Source organism: Orcinus orca, chromosome 14, assembly GCF_937001465.1.
Source record: "Orcinus orca chromosome 14, mOrcOrc1.1, whole genome shotgun sequence".
NCBI lineage: Eukaryota > Metazoa > Chordata > Mammalia > Artiodactyla > Delphinidae > Orcinus > Orcinus orca.
This window is the reverse complement of record NC_064572.1, coordinates 46,634,638-46,649,190: the sequence shown is the minus strand read 5'-3', so window position 1 is coordinate 46,649,190 and position 14,553 is coordinate 46,634,638. Positions and strand designations below refer to the sequence as shown.

General features: G+C 42.1%; 1 protein-coding gene across 3 annotated transcripts in view; it reads left to right on the top strand.

The window, feature by feature from the left end:
* Positions 1-311: 311 nt before the first annotated feature.
* UBE2D1 (ubiquitin conjugating enzyme E2 D1) overlaps positions 312-14,553 on the top strand; it is a 40,146-nt gene continuing 25,904 nt past the window's right edge. Inside the window, exons 1-2 of one of the 3 annotated variants that reach the window (XM_049697413.1) lie at positions 312-353; positions 4,313-4,411. In XM_049697413.1, the coding sequence (XP_049553370.1) occupies positions 327-353; positions 4,313-4,411 (126 nt within the window). In that variant the 5' untranslated portion in view covers positions 312-326. Of the gene's footprint in view, positions 354-4,312; positions 4,412-4,503; positions 4,777-14,553 lie in introns of those variants that run through there. The other 2 variants (XM_004283368.3, XM_004283369.3) reach the window with 2 other exon arrangements.

The window sequence follows — 14,553 nt, the reverse complement described above, 5'->3', positions numbered from 1 at the left end:
CCCCAATGTGGGCGGGCGTCATCCAATCCGTTGAGGGCCCAAATGGAACGAAAAGGCTGGGGAAGGGCAAATTCTCTCCCTCTCTTCTCGAGCTTGGATATCCATTTTCTCCTGCCCTTGCACATAGGAGGACACAGGAGCCCCGGGTTTGGGGGCCTTGAGACTCCAGGACTTACACCAGCATCCCCCTCTTTTCCTCCTCTTTCTCAGGCCTTTGGCCTCAGACTGGAAGTTACATCATAGGCTTCCCTAGTCTTCAGACCTTCGGACTTGGACTGAATGTCACCACTGGCTTTCCTCGTTCTCCAGCTGGCAGGCGCCATATCATGGCATATTTCAGCCTCTGTAACCATGTAAGCCAATCCTCATAATAATCTCCTCCTACATATCTATGTACTGTATACCCTATTGGTTCTGTTTCTCTGGAGAGTCCTACCTAATACACCAGGGCTGCTCAAAACTTTATTAAAATAGATTATGACTGGAACCACAGAAGGCGTTTCCTTCTCATACCTCATCAAACAAACAGAAACCAAAAAATGTTCAAACATTCTGCTTGCTGTTCAGTGCTCGAAATTGGTTTTAATTAACCGTTTAAAAAATAGGCTACAAAATAGACAGAAACACTTTTGAAGTAAATGTAGGCCCTAGAAGGGTACACATAACAGAAAACGCCCTTAAAGGAAGTACCTCCTGAAAAGTTTATGGTTGGTTGCACAACCTTTGAGGCTGTCTGCTCTGTGCCCTTCTTAAACCATGGTTCTGGCCTAGTTTCAAGCAGAAGCTACCTCAACACTGGGTTCTAACCCTATGGAGATTTCTTTGGGGACAAGGAAATTCATGCTTCACACACAGGCCCCAGCCTGGGAATGGTCCCCTTGAATCTTCCGGCGGGTAGCTGGACAGAGTTAGTGGGGGAGGGGGTAAGGTTAGAATCTGTGAGCCAACAAGCCAGACAGCTATTCTGGAAATACTTTAAAAGGAAGAATGCTTGAACTACATGTGTGCCAAACACCTGTTCTGAGCCATCCCAACTCTCCTGACTGGGTTTTGACCCCTGGTGATTCTGGTTTTACAGTTATGGGACAGTAGAATCAAAGGGGAAAAGGCCCTCCTGTATCTGAAGACCATGGTGGCCTATATGCCCAGAACTGTCCCAGGACAAATGAGAGCTCTCATCAGCCCCAAAAAGCACCCACAGCTCAAAAGAACTGGGAGCATTTGAGTGGGGAGGCCCTCTACGAAGGCTTTTGACAGCACAGCCACAAAGAGGCACAGAGAGAAAAACTAAAAGGAGCTCTTATAGTTGCAAAGACAAACATGTTTATATAGAGAACAGGTGGAAGAGAAGCAAAACTGGCTATCAGCGACTGTTCCCAGCAGTACCTGAGAAACAGGTAACTTCTGTTCCAGAGAGAGCAGAGCTGGTGATGGTATTCCTAGCAGGGTGGCCTCTCTGCTCACCTCACTCAGCCAGGGCCAAGTTCAGCGACTACAGACTCCGGAGTCCTGACACATGCCCTGCTCCATCATGCCACACTCACCAGGAATGCCTGAATCTTTTCATCGAACCCTTCCTTTTCACTCTACTCTGATAATTTCTGGCCAGATCAGTGTGTCAGTTTCTCCAGGGTCTTCATAAACTGCCCAGATGGTTGCTTTGAGTCTGTCAAAGACTCAGCACACTCCACCTGGTCCCAAGAAGCTCTTCAGTCACCTCTTTTACTTGGTCAGCGAACCTCTCCAGAGACTTCTCCTAATGTCTTAATTACTTAATTGAACTTCTTCCCCTGGACCATTCTTTTTCCTGATTAACATCATCCAGCGACCATTCTGTATTCCAAGTGCTGAGAATAGCTGCTCCATATCCTCAAATATGAGTTTCTGAAAGAAGCGCAATCCCTCCCACAAAGTCTGTATCATTTGAGTTGGGTTTGTCAGGTGCAGGGTGGGAGGTCGTTCTATGCAGAGAGAATGCATTGTGCAAAGACACGTGACATTAATTAACTATAATGTGTGAGCTAAAGTCGGAAGGAGGCATTTAGGGACAAATTGGGATGGGTATTTTGCAGTAAGCTGAGGCATTGGACTTCCATGATACAAACCAATAGAGGTTTTTAAGCAATGGAGTGATTTGACTACTGCGTCTTGTAGCAGTATGTAGGATAACCTGGAAGAGGGAGAAATTAATGCCAGTGTCCGGGCCTTTTGAATGAAATTGCCCTGATTGTAGCCTCTGCGTTAAGTGTGTGTTTTTGTTATCTATGGAGTGATGATGGACTGTCCTATCAGGACTGTCCACTTAATGACCCTGGAGGTTTTTTTCTGGGCTTCCTGGTAATGAGCTACCTGCAACTAGTGCTTCCCCATAGTGGGAGCAGCTAAGCATGGCCTCACTTCCTACATGATACTATCCAAATGCTATCAGCTTGGGAATGCAACTCCCCAAAGCAGCTGATGCCCAAGCTCAGACTATTTCTCCCCTATTTACAAGGACACTCTCATGCTTGCCCTATAAAAAGGAAGAGCAATGTTTGGGGTAGGGCCCCACTTTCTGGAGCACAAAGATGGTGCATCAAGCTGGCCCCAATACACCTCTCTACAGGATGATATGACCTTGCTGGTGTGTTTCAGAAACCTCTTTGCCCCACAGTACTTCAAACTTCCCACAGCTGATTTGACCATGGGTGGCCAACTAACCCAAGTCAATCTACATATACTTTGCTCACTAGCTGAAAATGTAAAAAGATGAGTTGTGTCAATGGAATTCTTCCTTTTAGGGAGATAAATAGGGAGTACCAAAAGGCTTGGCCATTTAGCAGCAGGAGCAGTTGCTTGAAGAGTGTCAAAAAGTGGGCTAAGGGTGGTGGGAGCTCATGCCTTGTACAAGAGAAGTTAAGGCGGGAGCTGGAAAAAGGAGGGCAGGCCAGCGTGCAGAGAGAAGCGAGACCTCAGGGAAAGGAAAGTAAGAGAGTAGCCAGGCTCCAGACCAGTTTTAGTTTTTGTTTATTTTGGGTGGGAGGGCGGGGAGGGGGAATGACAGGCTTCTAAATTAAGTTTCAGATTCCATTAATTATTTCTACCATTCTTTCACGATCCTATTTCCCTAGACATTTTCTTTTAAGTTACATGAATGGATTTTTGCTCCTTGCTCTTTGTAAGCCTTTAGAATGCTATGGTAGCTATTGTTCTGGACTTCCTGAAAAGCTTTCCCTTCAGCCCTCACCTGGTAACACATTCTGATTCCTGGCCACAGGGGAGGAAGTTGCACATGTCCAGTAGACTTTTGGACACAAAAGGCTGAAACTGGGGTGACAGTTTGGTTGGAAAGACAGATTTTAAAGGCATCATCATATAGATAAAAACAAATAAGGAAATAATTGTTATACAGCACTTTCAGCATATTAGGTACTGTGTTTGGCACATTACATTAATATCAGTGAATTCTTACAATAACATATCTAGAGATTATTACCGCTTTGGACATGAGGAAACTGAGGCTTAGAGAGTTTATGTAGCTACACGGTCACACAGTGGTAGGGGTCAGAGTTGGGATTCCACTCCAGGATAGGGGGTCAATCTACGAAGCCCAAGCTCCTCCAGCCATGCTGGGTGGCCTCCCAGGACATGGGAGGACACGAAGTCTACTTTCTAGGAAGATAGTGATGGTGAGAGATCAGGGATTGGAACTCCAGGGCACTCTAACTCTTGAGAAGAGGAGCTGGTAACAGAAAAGAGTAAGTCAGAGAAGTAGAAGAGCCAACCACCCTGGTGCTCCGGAAGCGGGAGGCGGTGAGCGTTTTGAAAAGCGAAAGGGTAGCCAGCAATCAAATGGCTCAAAAACATCACAGAGGAAAAGGAGTGAATTGGATTCGGGAATTAGAAGCTCAGGCTCAACTTTGGTGAAAACCGAATTCTGCTGCTGAAAGCAGAAGGCAAGTTTTAATGAACACACAAGTTCATAAGAATTGGGGGAGTGAGGAGTGCGAGCAGACTATGTGGATTGAGCAGGCATTGTACTGCCAACGGAAAAGGAGACAAGAGTGAGGACGAAGCTCAGAATTCACAGTTCCAAGGAGGAGCAGGCATGCGAGATTAGCGTCGGACAGAAGAGGCGCCTTTTGAAACAGAAACTAAGGAGGTAAGTAAGGCGTCATAACTGGAATGAGTCTGTGCATGTGTGAGAAATTTAGGCAATTCATGTATTTGAGAACAGTGAAATCTGTAAAGGTAAAAATAACAAGACGAGCTGTAGCACATATTCGAATCCGGTACATGTTTTTCGAGCTAATTTGTTATCCTCATTTTACAGATTGGGAACTCCAGGTTCAGTACCTTGATCAAAATCCAATTGCAGGGACCAACTCCAGAGCCGGCAGCTCTGAGCGCACGCTGTGGGTCGAGGTCAGCGGTGAGTAACCAGCCCGGCCCAGGGCGGCGGCCGAGCAGGGCGCAGAAACTACACTTCCCAGTGTGCCTGGCGGGGCGGGGCGGGCGCAGGCTCCTTCCCAGAAGCAAAAGCGGAAACAAAAGAGTCTCGCCGGCGTCCCCGCCCGCATACTCGCGCACACTCGCGCTCGGGCGCCCTAGGAGCAGGCATCAGCACCCAGAGCGAGCCAGAGAGCGGCGAGCTGGGGATTCACCCGGCTGAGCCAGCCGAGGAGCCGGCGAGCCGGGCCCGCGACGACCCCACGCCCCCGAGCCCCGCAGCCGACCCCAGCCGGCCGGTATCCCAGCCGCCCTCCCTGACCCATGGCGCTGAAGCGGATTCAGAAAGTGAGTGCCGGGGCCAGGCCTGGGGCGGCAGGGCGGGCTTCGGACCCCTGCCCACGCTGACCCCGGCGGTGGCCCCTAGAGACGCGCCGCGAGGGAACGTCAAGGGAGGATGGGCCGGGGCGGGGACCGGGGGCCAGAGACGCCGGCGGGGCCAGCGGGCACCCGACAGGTGAGGTGGGAGCAGCGGTAGGTCCCGTGTGCTGGATGTTTGTTGGAGGCAGGGGGCCCGCTGTGCGCTCGCGCCGGAGCTGAGCCCCGAGCCCGGGCTGGAGAGCCTCCTTGGTCTCCAGACCTTCCCGCAGTCTGTGCTGCTCGGTCACTGCTGGATTTTGCCCTACACCGGCTAGTTTTGGCCCTTGTCATGCTGCTTTCTCCACGCTGTTTCTTAAGCCCGTCCTCTTTATGTGCTTGCCTCCCCGGGCTCCCGGGAGGGCCTGGGCCTGCAGCCTTCCTCCGCGGAGCTGTTGGGTTTGCTCTTTCTCTCCTCTGCGGTTGGCTGTTGCTCAGATGCCCGAATGGGGTGGAAAAGCTCTTTTGGGGCCGAGAAACCAGGAGAAACCTCCTGCCTCTTCTATTTTGGTGCCTCTTCTGCTGCCACTTTAGGTCACATAGCTGTAGTGAAAACATAGTTGCTGATACACAACAAGATGACCTCTTGGCTGTGATTCATCGTGAGTCAAGCCAAGCAGGTTTTTTTTCCCCTTGTGATAAACTTATATGTAAAGTTTGTGACACAACAGAAACTGCCACAAATTAAATTGTTTGATGCTTTGACACATGGCTGTAGAATGAGGAAGAAATGTGTATGTTCATTAAACAAATATTTATCCATCCCAACTCAGTGTTAGGAATTATCTTCTCTTGCATAATGTTTATTGCTACAGTCTCTAATGTGAACATCTTACAAAACTGAGGTTGGAGCATTTTCTTTCTCTTCACTTTTATTTCTTTTTGGGTTATCACGTCTGTTCACTGACACAAGTTTTAGGTTTTTACTGTTATGGTTCATGTGGAGAACACTGAGAATTTGTTTTTTTTAATGGGTAGTGCGTTCAGCAAGTTAAGCCAACAGTGGACAGCATGTTTTGCAAAGAATTTCAAAAGAAATGCTACCAAAAATTTGTGTCAACTTTTTCAGGCATGAATCCACAGAGCAGTGATAGAGATGTATACATTGTATTCTCAGTTACCCTTGGTGTCATCTTCTGGTACAGAGGACAGCAACTTTCAGACCCAGCCGGTTTGCCGGGGGTGGGGGAGAGGTCAAATACTAAATCTGTGAAATACTGTTATTTTTTTGTGCCTTTTAAGGTTCCTCTCACTACAATACACATAGCTAATCATCAGCATTTATTGATTAATGTGTTTTCTGATTTGAAGATAATGCAATTACACATTTTTTTCATGTAGAAAATACTAATTTTGAAGCCACACTCAGCATCTTTGCCATGTCTTGTGTACTTATTAATGATGATGTAATGTTGGCTCACATTTGAGGTAAACACATTTTTGCAAGGAAGTCTTAAGATTCCATTTCCTTCTTCCCTAGTTGTGAGAATTTTTCACAAGACTTCGCACATCCAGTAGCTTTTAAATACCGTAGAATTTGTCCACAGTAAGTAAGCATTCAAAGAAAATTGACACTATTTGTAAATATACTGGGCAATTATCAATCACCATGCTAAGCCAATATATTTAGCTTATATTTATAATATGGCATATATGAAAATCATATTTTTAGTAGCTATTGGTTATTATTAGTTTATAACAGAGTTGTCTTTAAAAAAAAAGAAAAATTTGGGATCACATAATATCTCATCTCTGCATATCAGTCTTTGGCTTTTCTTCTCTGTTATCAGAAAAGTTAACTTGTACAAATCTCTTTTCCAGCCATTCTTTCAACTTCAGGAGGCATTTTATTTGATTCCCCACTTTTCCTTTTTCTTTACCTACCTCCTTGACTAGAAGCAAATTCCAGGGGAGCTGTGCTGTTTGCCATATGAACAGTTAAGTTAAAAGCTGTCTTTGATATCATCAGTTTACAGATTGTTTTTGAATCTTGCGTGCTTCAACAAAAGAATACGCATAATTAACTTTCGGCCTTTCTTTTAAAATGTAATAAAGTAACACTGTCAGGTACCTTCCAGGTCATTGGGTTGTGATTTTCGTGTACCTACAGTGGCAAGCTTTAGAACTGTGCAGAACCTTAAAGAACTCTGCAGGAGTGGAGTGGGGTGGAGGGCAGGGGAATAGCTTACAGACAGTGGTCCCCAACCTTTTTGGCACCAGGGACCGGTTTTGTGGAAGACAGTTTTTCTATGGGGGGTGGTAATGCGAGCGATGGGGGGGGATGGTTCAGGCTGTAATGCGAGCGATGGGGAGCCGCAGATGAAGCTTCGCTCGCTGGCCCACTGCTCACCTCCTGCTGTGCAGCCCGGTTCCTAACAGGCCATGGACCAGTATCCAGTCCGCCCCTGGGGGCTGGGGACTCCTGTTATAAGGTAGTGTATCAGAATCACCTGTGGGACATTTTCAGACTGTCCCCACTGCTGTAAATGGAGAGATGTTGAATCCCACAGATGCGCTGGGGTGGAAAGAAGGTTGTGAACCACTGACTGACATTCTAGTCTACTGTCCTTATTAGAGAAGGAGCTTGAGGTTTGGAGTGGAGTGCTTTGTCCAGGTTAATATCTTAAGTGATTTGGCATGTTTTTAAAAGTTCATAACTTCACTTCGTCTGAAAAGATTAAAGATAGTTGAATTAAAATTGTATGAATATACAAAGCATGTGGATATGAGTGCTCAGAATATATTTTTATGCTAGAGTATGCTAAATGATTTAATACTCTGATTTAGACATCCAATGCCAGTTTTGCATTTCGGCTCATAAATTTACACACCCATGCCCTATTTTTAGACACAATGGAAGATGTTGTCACAGTCACCTGAATCACTAAAGGGAAAAAATTTGAACAAAGTCTGAGGAAAGATCCCCTAAAACATGTCTGAAAAAAGAGGGCAGTTTTTCAGCTGGACATTTATTATTTTCTAGAATTAATTTTGAAGTGTTTATTCTATGAATACTATTTTCATACCTTGGTAAACTTTTTTTGGAAATCATTTTTTTAATTAATTAATTTTTGGCTGCATTGGGTCTTCATTGCTGCGCGTGGGCTTTCTCTAGTTGCGGCGAGCGGGGGCTACTCTTTGTTGGGCACGTGGCCTTCTCATTGTGGTGGCTTCTCTTGTTGTGGAGCATGGGCTCTAGGCGCATGGGCTTAAGTAGTCGTGGCTCGCAGGCTCTAGAGTGCAGGCTCAATAGTTGTGGTGCACGGTCTTAGTTGCTACGTGGCATGTGGGATCTTCCCGGACCAGGGCTCGAACCCATGTCCCCTGTGTTGGCAGACAGATTCTTAACCACTGCGCCATCAGGGAAGTCCCTGGAAATAATTTTTTTTAATTATGAATGTTATATCACAATACTGAATGTCTTGAAAACCAGAAAGGGAAAAAAAAAGAAAGGAAATTCTAACACAGTTATCATCTTAGTATATTTCCGTCTAGATTTGAGTTTTATTTTGCAAATATAGCAACACAGATGACTATTCCTCAGTATATAGTTCTGCTGCCAAAATGGAATATTCGTATTTTTAATAGTCAATTTAACTTAAAATGTATATATAAATTAAAATACTTTATAAGTATTCTGAACTGTTGAATTTTTTGATTTGTACACTTCCGCATTAAACTATTTTATGTCAGTCTAGAAAACCTTAGGATACTTCAAAAAAACAAACAGAAAAAAAACCCCAGCCCTTTGTGGATGGAGCATCAGATGGGAGAAGAAGCTCTGGTTTCTGTTCCTGGCTCTGTGACTTACCAGCTTGTTTCCCTATCCATACAGCTGCTGATAAGTACAACCAGCATGTATAATATATAATGGTTCCTCTGTGCTAGATACTGTATTAAGTGCTTGACATATATTAATTGATTTAATCATTAGTGGGCCCAAGAGGTAGAAACGATTATTATCCCCATTTTACAGATGATAAAACTAAGGCATAAAGATGTTGAGTAATGTACTCAGAATCACATTTTGTAATTGTAAGTGGCAGCACTAAGAGCCCAAACCAGACAGTTGGCTCCAGAGTCCCTGCTTTTAACTATTTCAGTATATCCAGGTAGACTCACATCTTCTATCTATTGTACTTAAACTGAAGGACATAGAGTCAAATGAGTTTATGGATGTAAGTGTTTTGCAAACTGGAATATTCTGTACAAATGTAATGTGGTATTATAATTAAGACCTTGGCATATTTAATCATTTTCACTGATGCATCACTCAGCTTGTTGATTATGCATTATAAGTTTTTGCTCTGAGGTAATGTGCACTAGACCGGTTAACATGGTAAAAGAATAATGTAACTTTGTTCATCTTTATTCCATCACTTAAAATGTTTCTCCTCCAAAAGGATTTAGAAAAATTGGTGTAATTCATAAATGTTCTGTCAAAAGTATCATTTCATTGTGAGGTTTTCATTTGAGAAAATGGTTTACGAATTGATCTAGCTATTTAGTTCCTATAATGGCTTTGAATAGTAGTCAACAGTTCAGATTACACAGATATATTAGAAAGACTTTCAGATTACAAGATTAAGTCTAAGACTCCAGGTTCCTTCAGTAAAAAAGGATATGACTTCTAAAAACATTTTAAAAAGAACACACTATTCATGCTTCTTGGTAGATAAATGGTTTGCCTCGAGATGAAAGGAAGAAAGTGTTCTTTTTCTAAAAAGCCACTGTATGCATTTTTCTGCATTTAAATCTTTGTAATTAAATTCAGTCTTCCTTTTGCCGCCAAGATCATATATTTTTCTTCCTTTATCACAACCAAGGTGTAAAAAGATTAGATAACCTATCCTAGTTTAAAAGTTCTGAGGTTTCTTCTCTGTGGAAATAAATAGCATAGATCTAATAAGGCTGTTTATGCCTGCTTTAGGAAGCCAGGCACATGTTATAAAAACCAAACCTAGCAGGATGTGGGATCGCTTCCAGCAAAGCAGAATAGCATCCTTATTCATTTTAGTTCCCTGAAATACATGTAGGAAATGTATTTAATGAGCACCGCTAATCAAAATGATCAGCCTAATACTTTGCATCAAACTGAGTTAATGGTTGTCTGTAATGTATTAGCTCCCCCCACCCCTTTTTTAAAAAGTGGGTAAACTGATGCTATGTGTAATTAAAAAATTAAGTATTGAGATACTTGTTCTCTCTCCTCTTAACCCTGTATGCTGGATTAAAAAATACTGGAATATATAATATAACCCAGATTTGCAGGGTTTCAGGATTGGAGGGGTCCGCAGACCACCTCAGAACAAATGAAGGCCAAACAGGTTCTGATTCTGGCCTGCTTTGATCTAGATGGCCTCTGAGAAGCTGAGGGTTTTTTTCTGCATTTAATTTGGTCTTGGGATGAATCTGTGAAGGTTCAGTTACATACATTAGACAGTAGTACGAGGCTCCTATGTTCCAGGAGTTGTCCGTAGTATGGGGAAGAAACCGTCCTGAAAAACTCCATCTAGCACTGCCCGTTGGATCACACTATGCTCTGCAGCTTCCTGTCTTTCCTCTTTCTGGATGTTTCCCCCACTGTTCTGTATTCATATTATCCCTGTTTGCGTGGCTCTTCTCCTTCACTGACAGCAGATTGTTATTAGATTCCTAGTCTTTCAGATTTAGGAAAGCCTTTCTAACTGGGGTGAGGTGGGGGGTTTGTTCACCTTAAACTTTATTCGCAGTAAAATTAACCTGATGGTTCTCACTCCAGGTGACCACCCTCCTTTTGTGAGTAGTTTGGATTGCTCTAGAGGTAACCCAGCAGACTTGGTGGCCTGGGCTCATTGTTCTTCTCTAAACCAGTAAAACTCTTTTTTTCTTTAATTTATTTATTTTTAATGTATGTTGATTGAACTGTTTTTTTAAATAAATAAATTAATTATTGGCTGAGTTGGGTCTTCATTGCTGTGGGTGGGCTTTTTCTAGTTGCGGCGAGCTGGGGCTGCTCTTCGTTGCAGTGCACAGGCTTCTTACTGCGGTGGCTTCTCTTGTTGCGGCACCGGACCCTAGAGCACGCGGGCTTCAGTAGTTGCAGCACACGGGCTCAGTAGTTGTGGCACACGGGCTTAGTTGCTCTGCGGCATGTGGTATCTTCCTGGACCAGGAACCTGTGTTCCCTACATTGGCAGGTGGATTCTTAACCACTGCGCCACCAGGGAAGTCCCATAAACTAGTAAAACTCTTGCTGGTGTTTTTGCTTCCCCCAGGTTTTGATGTGTTGTATTTTCATCTTCATTTAGTTAAAAATATTTTCTAATTTCCCTTTTGTTTTCTTTTTTGATTCTTGAGTTATTTAAAAATATATTATTTATTTCCTAAATAATTGGGATTTTAGAGAGCTTTCTGTTATTGATTTCTAATTTAATTCCATTGTGATCAGAATATCTATTATTGACTCCTTTAAAATTTTTGAGGCTTGTTTTATGGCCCAGAATGTGGTCTCTATTTTTTACTTACACAATGGTAACGTCCTTCCGGTTTTCAGCATAGCTTTTCAATGAACAATGTTCAATAATTTCTTGTCTTCATTTTGCCAGTGTCCGTTTGGTGTCTGTACAGCCTAGGCTATGTTTAAGTAATGAATGCCAAACTAAGACATTTACACCTTGCCAATGTTTTAGTGTCTTCTCGCACTTTTATGAGCTTTCAGAGCAGGGGTGACAAAATCAGTTTAGGGGGACACAAACTGCATTTTAAAAAATGGAATAGAAAACATTAGTGCTTTGGGTATAGTAATGGTGTTGTTTCATGAAATCTTTGTTTTAGTTATGTATATGTATTCCTGTGCGTGTATGTGTTATGTGTACTAGGTTGTGGTATATAATGTTTTTCTTACTATGACTTGCTGTAAGGAAAGTTTGAAAATCACTGTCCCATAGCATAAGATCTTTAGGTAAAATCACTATTGTCAAAAATACATGTCATATACATATATGTGTACATATGTATATAGAGAGAAAACAAATGAACCTATATACATACATACAAGCACACATACACATGTATAGATTCACACACATTGTAAAATGTGCTAGTCTTAGAACGTTTCTGTTTGATACAAACTGTCAATGCTCATTGTTTTCTGCTACAAGTAGCAGCATTTTATAGTCACTGATGTACAATTGCAGTATTCAAGAATAGTACTGGGTGATACTAAGAGAGATTAATTACTTTATTATGAAAATACTTATTAAGTACCTACTATGTGCCAGTTATTAGGGATAGAACTGTAAGAAGGTAAATATTTAGTACATATTGGTAGATAGGTTTGTGTTTTAAGTGGGTTTTGAGAAATAGGCTGCTACCTTTTTTCTTTTTCCCTGAAGCACCATCTTTCTTGGTTACTATGAAATAAATAGTAACTTTTGATAATGTAGCATTTAAAATGTTGTGTTGCATGTTCCATCGTGTGTCAAAATTCTATTATGTATGTAATTTCCTATCATGTTTTTCTCGCCTTTCAGAGTGTCTTTGAACACAGACCCTCTCAAAGCTTGTGAAGTAGTGTTCATTTCTAACCATTTATAAGAAAGAAGGCTCCTGGGAAAAAGATAATAAGCATTCCTTTTCATTTCTTCATTTGTCACACTTTTGTTTCTCTTGAGCATGACTGAAAATGTGCAGATGTCCTTCATTCAGTACTGGAGTATTGTTGGCTCCAATGTCAACTGAAAATAATGTGCTCTAGTTATTACAGCCTTGAGGTGAGTATTGTTTTGGAGTGGGAGGAGTGCTGGAGTGGAAGTCAGATGGTCTGAGCCTGTGTCCTGGCTTTGGCTTTGTGACCTTGGCCAAGAAACTCATAGTCTTTATTTTCTTTATCTAGAAATATAATTAGTTGAACTAGATAACTTCTGTGGTCTTTTCTGACTTACAATCTTAAGCACATCTAAATAATGTTATTTGCTGTTTTCTTTTGTCCAGCAAACAGCAAAAATGGTCACAAAAATAAATATTGAGCAGTGACACTGTGCTCTACTGCTGCATGAAACTTGAGTTAAAATTATATTTATTTTAAATTGTCAGTATTGAAATAAATGTGGGCATCTTAATGTATAATATAAGATGAATGAGTCTCTAAAGATATATTACTTTTTGATTAAAGAGCATTTATTTGAGATGCAAATAAGATGTATTTCTGTTTTTGTATGGGTAACATAATGAGCTTTTCTAATTCCATTTAGCATCCATCTGTTTCAAAGGTATCTTTTGTACTTAAAAGATTATTTTATCCACATATTTAGACAGCTGCCTTACACAACTGCTTTACATGTAGTAGATTTTTTAGATTCAAGTTAATGCACTTATAGAGCACCTTATGTATATAAGGCATATACAAAATGCGATAAGGAGATATATGGAAAAGCAAGGTATAACCAACATTATCTAAGAAATTTTAAACTAGTAAGGATATGAGATGTACCATAACAACTAGGTAGACTTAGGAAAGTACCATAAGGAAAATACAACATTTGAGCAGGAGGGGAGTCAAAGGTGGGAGAGGCCAAATATATTTTGGGGAAATTAGGAAAAATTATACGGAAAAGGTGGAATTGGATATAGGTTTGGAAGAATGGCATATTTGGAAGAATAGCATTTTTTAAGACAGGGAAGCTAGGTCCATAGAGGAAGCTACAGAAATGAAGGCACTGGAAAGTACATGGCTTATTTGGAAGGGAACAGATAATCATGCTTTTGGGAAGCATTCAGAAAATATTAGACCATAAAAGTTCATACTGTGGAGGGCCTTGAAGACTCATGCTGACAAATGTGTACTTAATGCAGGAGTTGGGGGATGCCATTGAAGATTTTTGAGTAAAGAAGAAACATTCTTAATCCTATTGCTAGGTATACATTCTTGCCCTCATAGAACACAAGATTCTTTACTGTTTGTAGTTATAGATTTGTAGTACATCACGAAAAGGGAAGTACAAGAGTGCCATGGGAATATAGCAGGGACCCTTTGGAGGGTTCAAGGAAAGCCGCCCTAAGGAAATGATGTTTAAGATGAGACATGAAAGTGAAAGTTGAGGGGGGTGGTGATTAGGAGTCTTCTATCTAAAAGGAAGTCATGTTTGAAACTAGAGACAAGACAGCATTTTGGGGAATTGAAAGTCACTGTGACTGGTGCAGAGAATGTTGGGGGAAAGTGTGGGGCTAGAGAGCAGTCAGATCCTGGAAACCATTTTAAGGATTTATAAATCTTCTATTAAGGCTAATGGAAAAACATTGAAAGGGTTTGACATGGTACTTCAAGAAGATGATTTTGACCACAGTGTGTTGGTAGAGAAGTAGGAGGACAGCAGGTTAGTTAAGACAGCATTACACTTGTTCAAATGAGGTCCAGGAGGGTCTGAGCCATCCTGGTGGCAGAGGGCATTTGGAAAAGGGAGTATGTGAGGAAAATTGTGGGTGTTTGTACCACCTGGCCTTTTTTAATTGGTCTGACCCACCGTACCTCCCCCTGCTTGGCCTTTCAAGTCAAATCTCTAAGGCTCAGTAATCTGGGCAGTCTCTTCAGACCCCTCCATCTACTGACCAGTTCTTTAATAGTGTCTCCCTGGTTCAAACCTTTGGCTTCTTATCCTGAAATGTCTCTCCTCTGGCTTTTCTCCAACTCTTCTGCCCTTTGGACCTCAGTTTTTCTATAGGATGGGC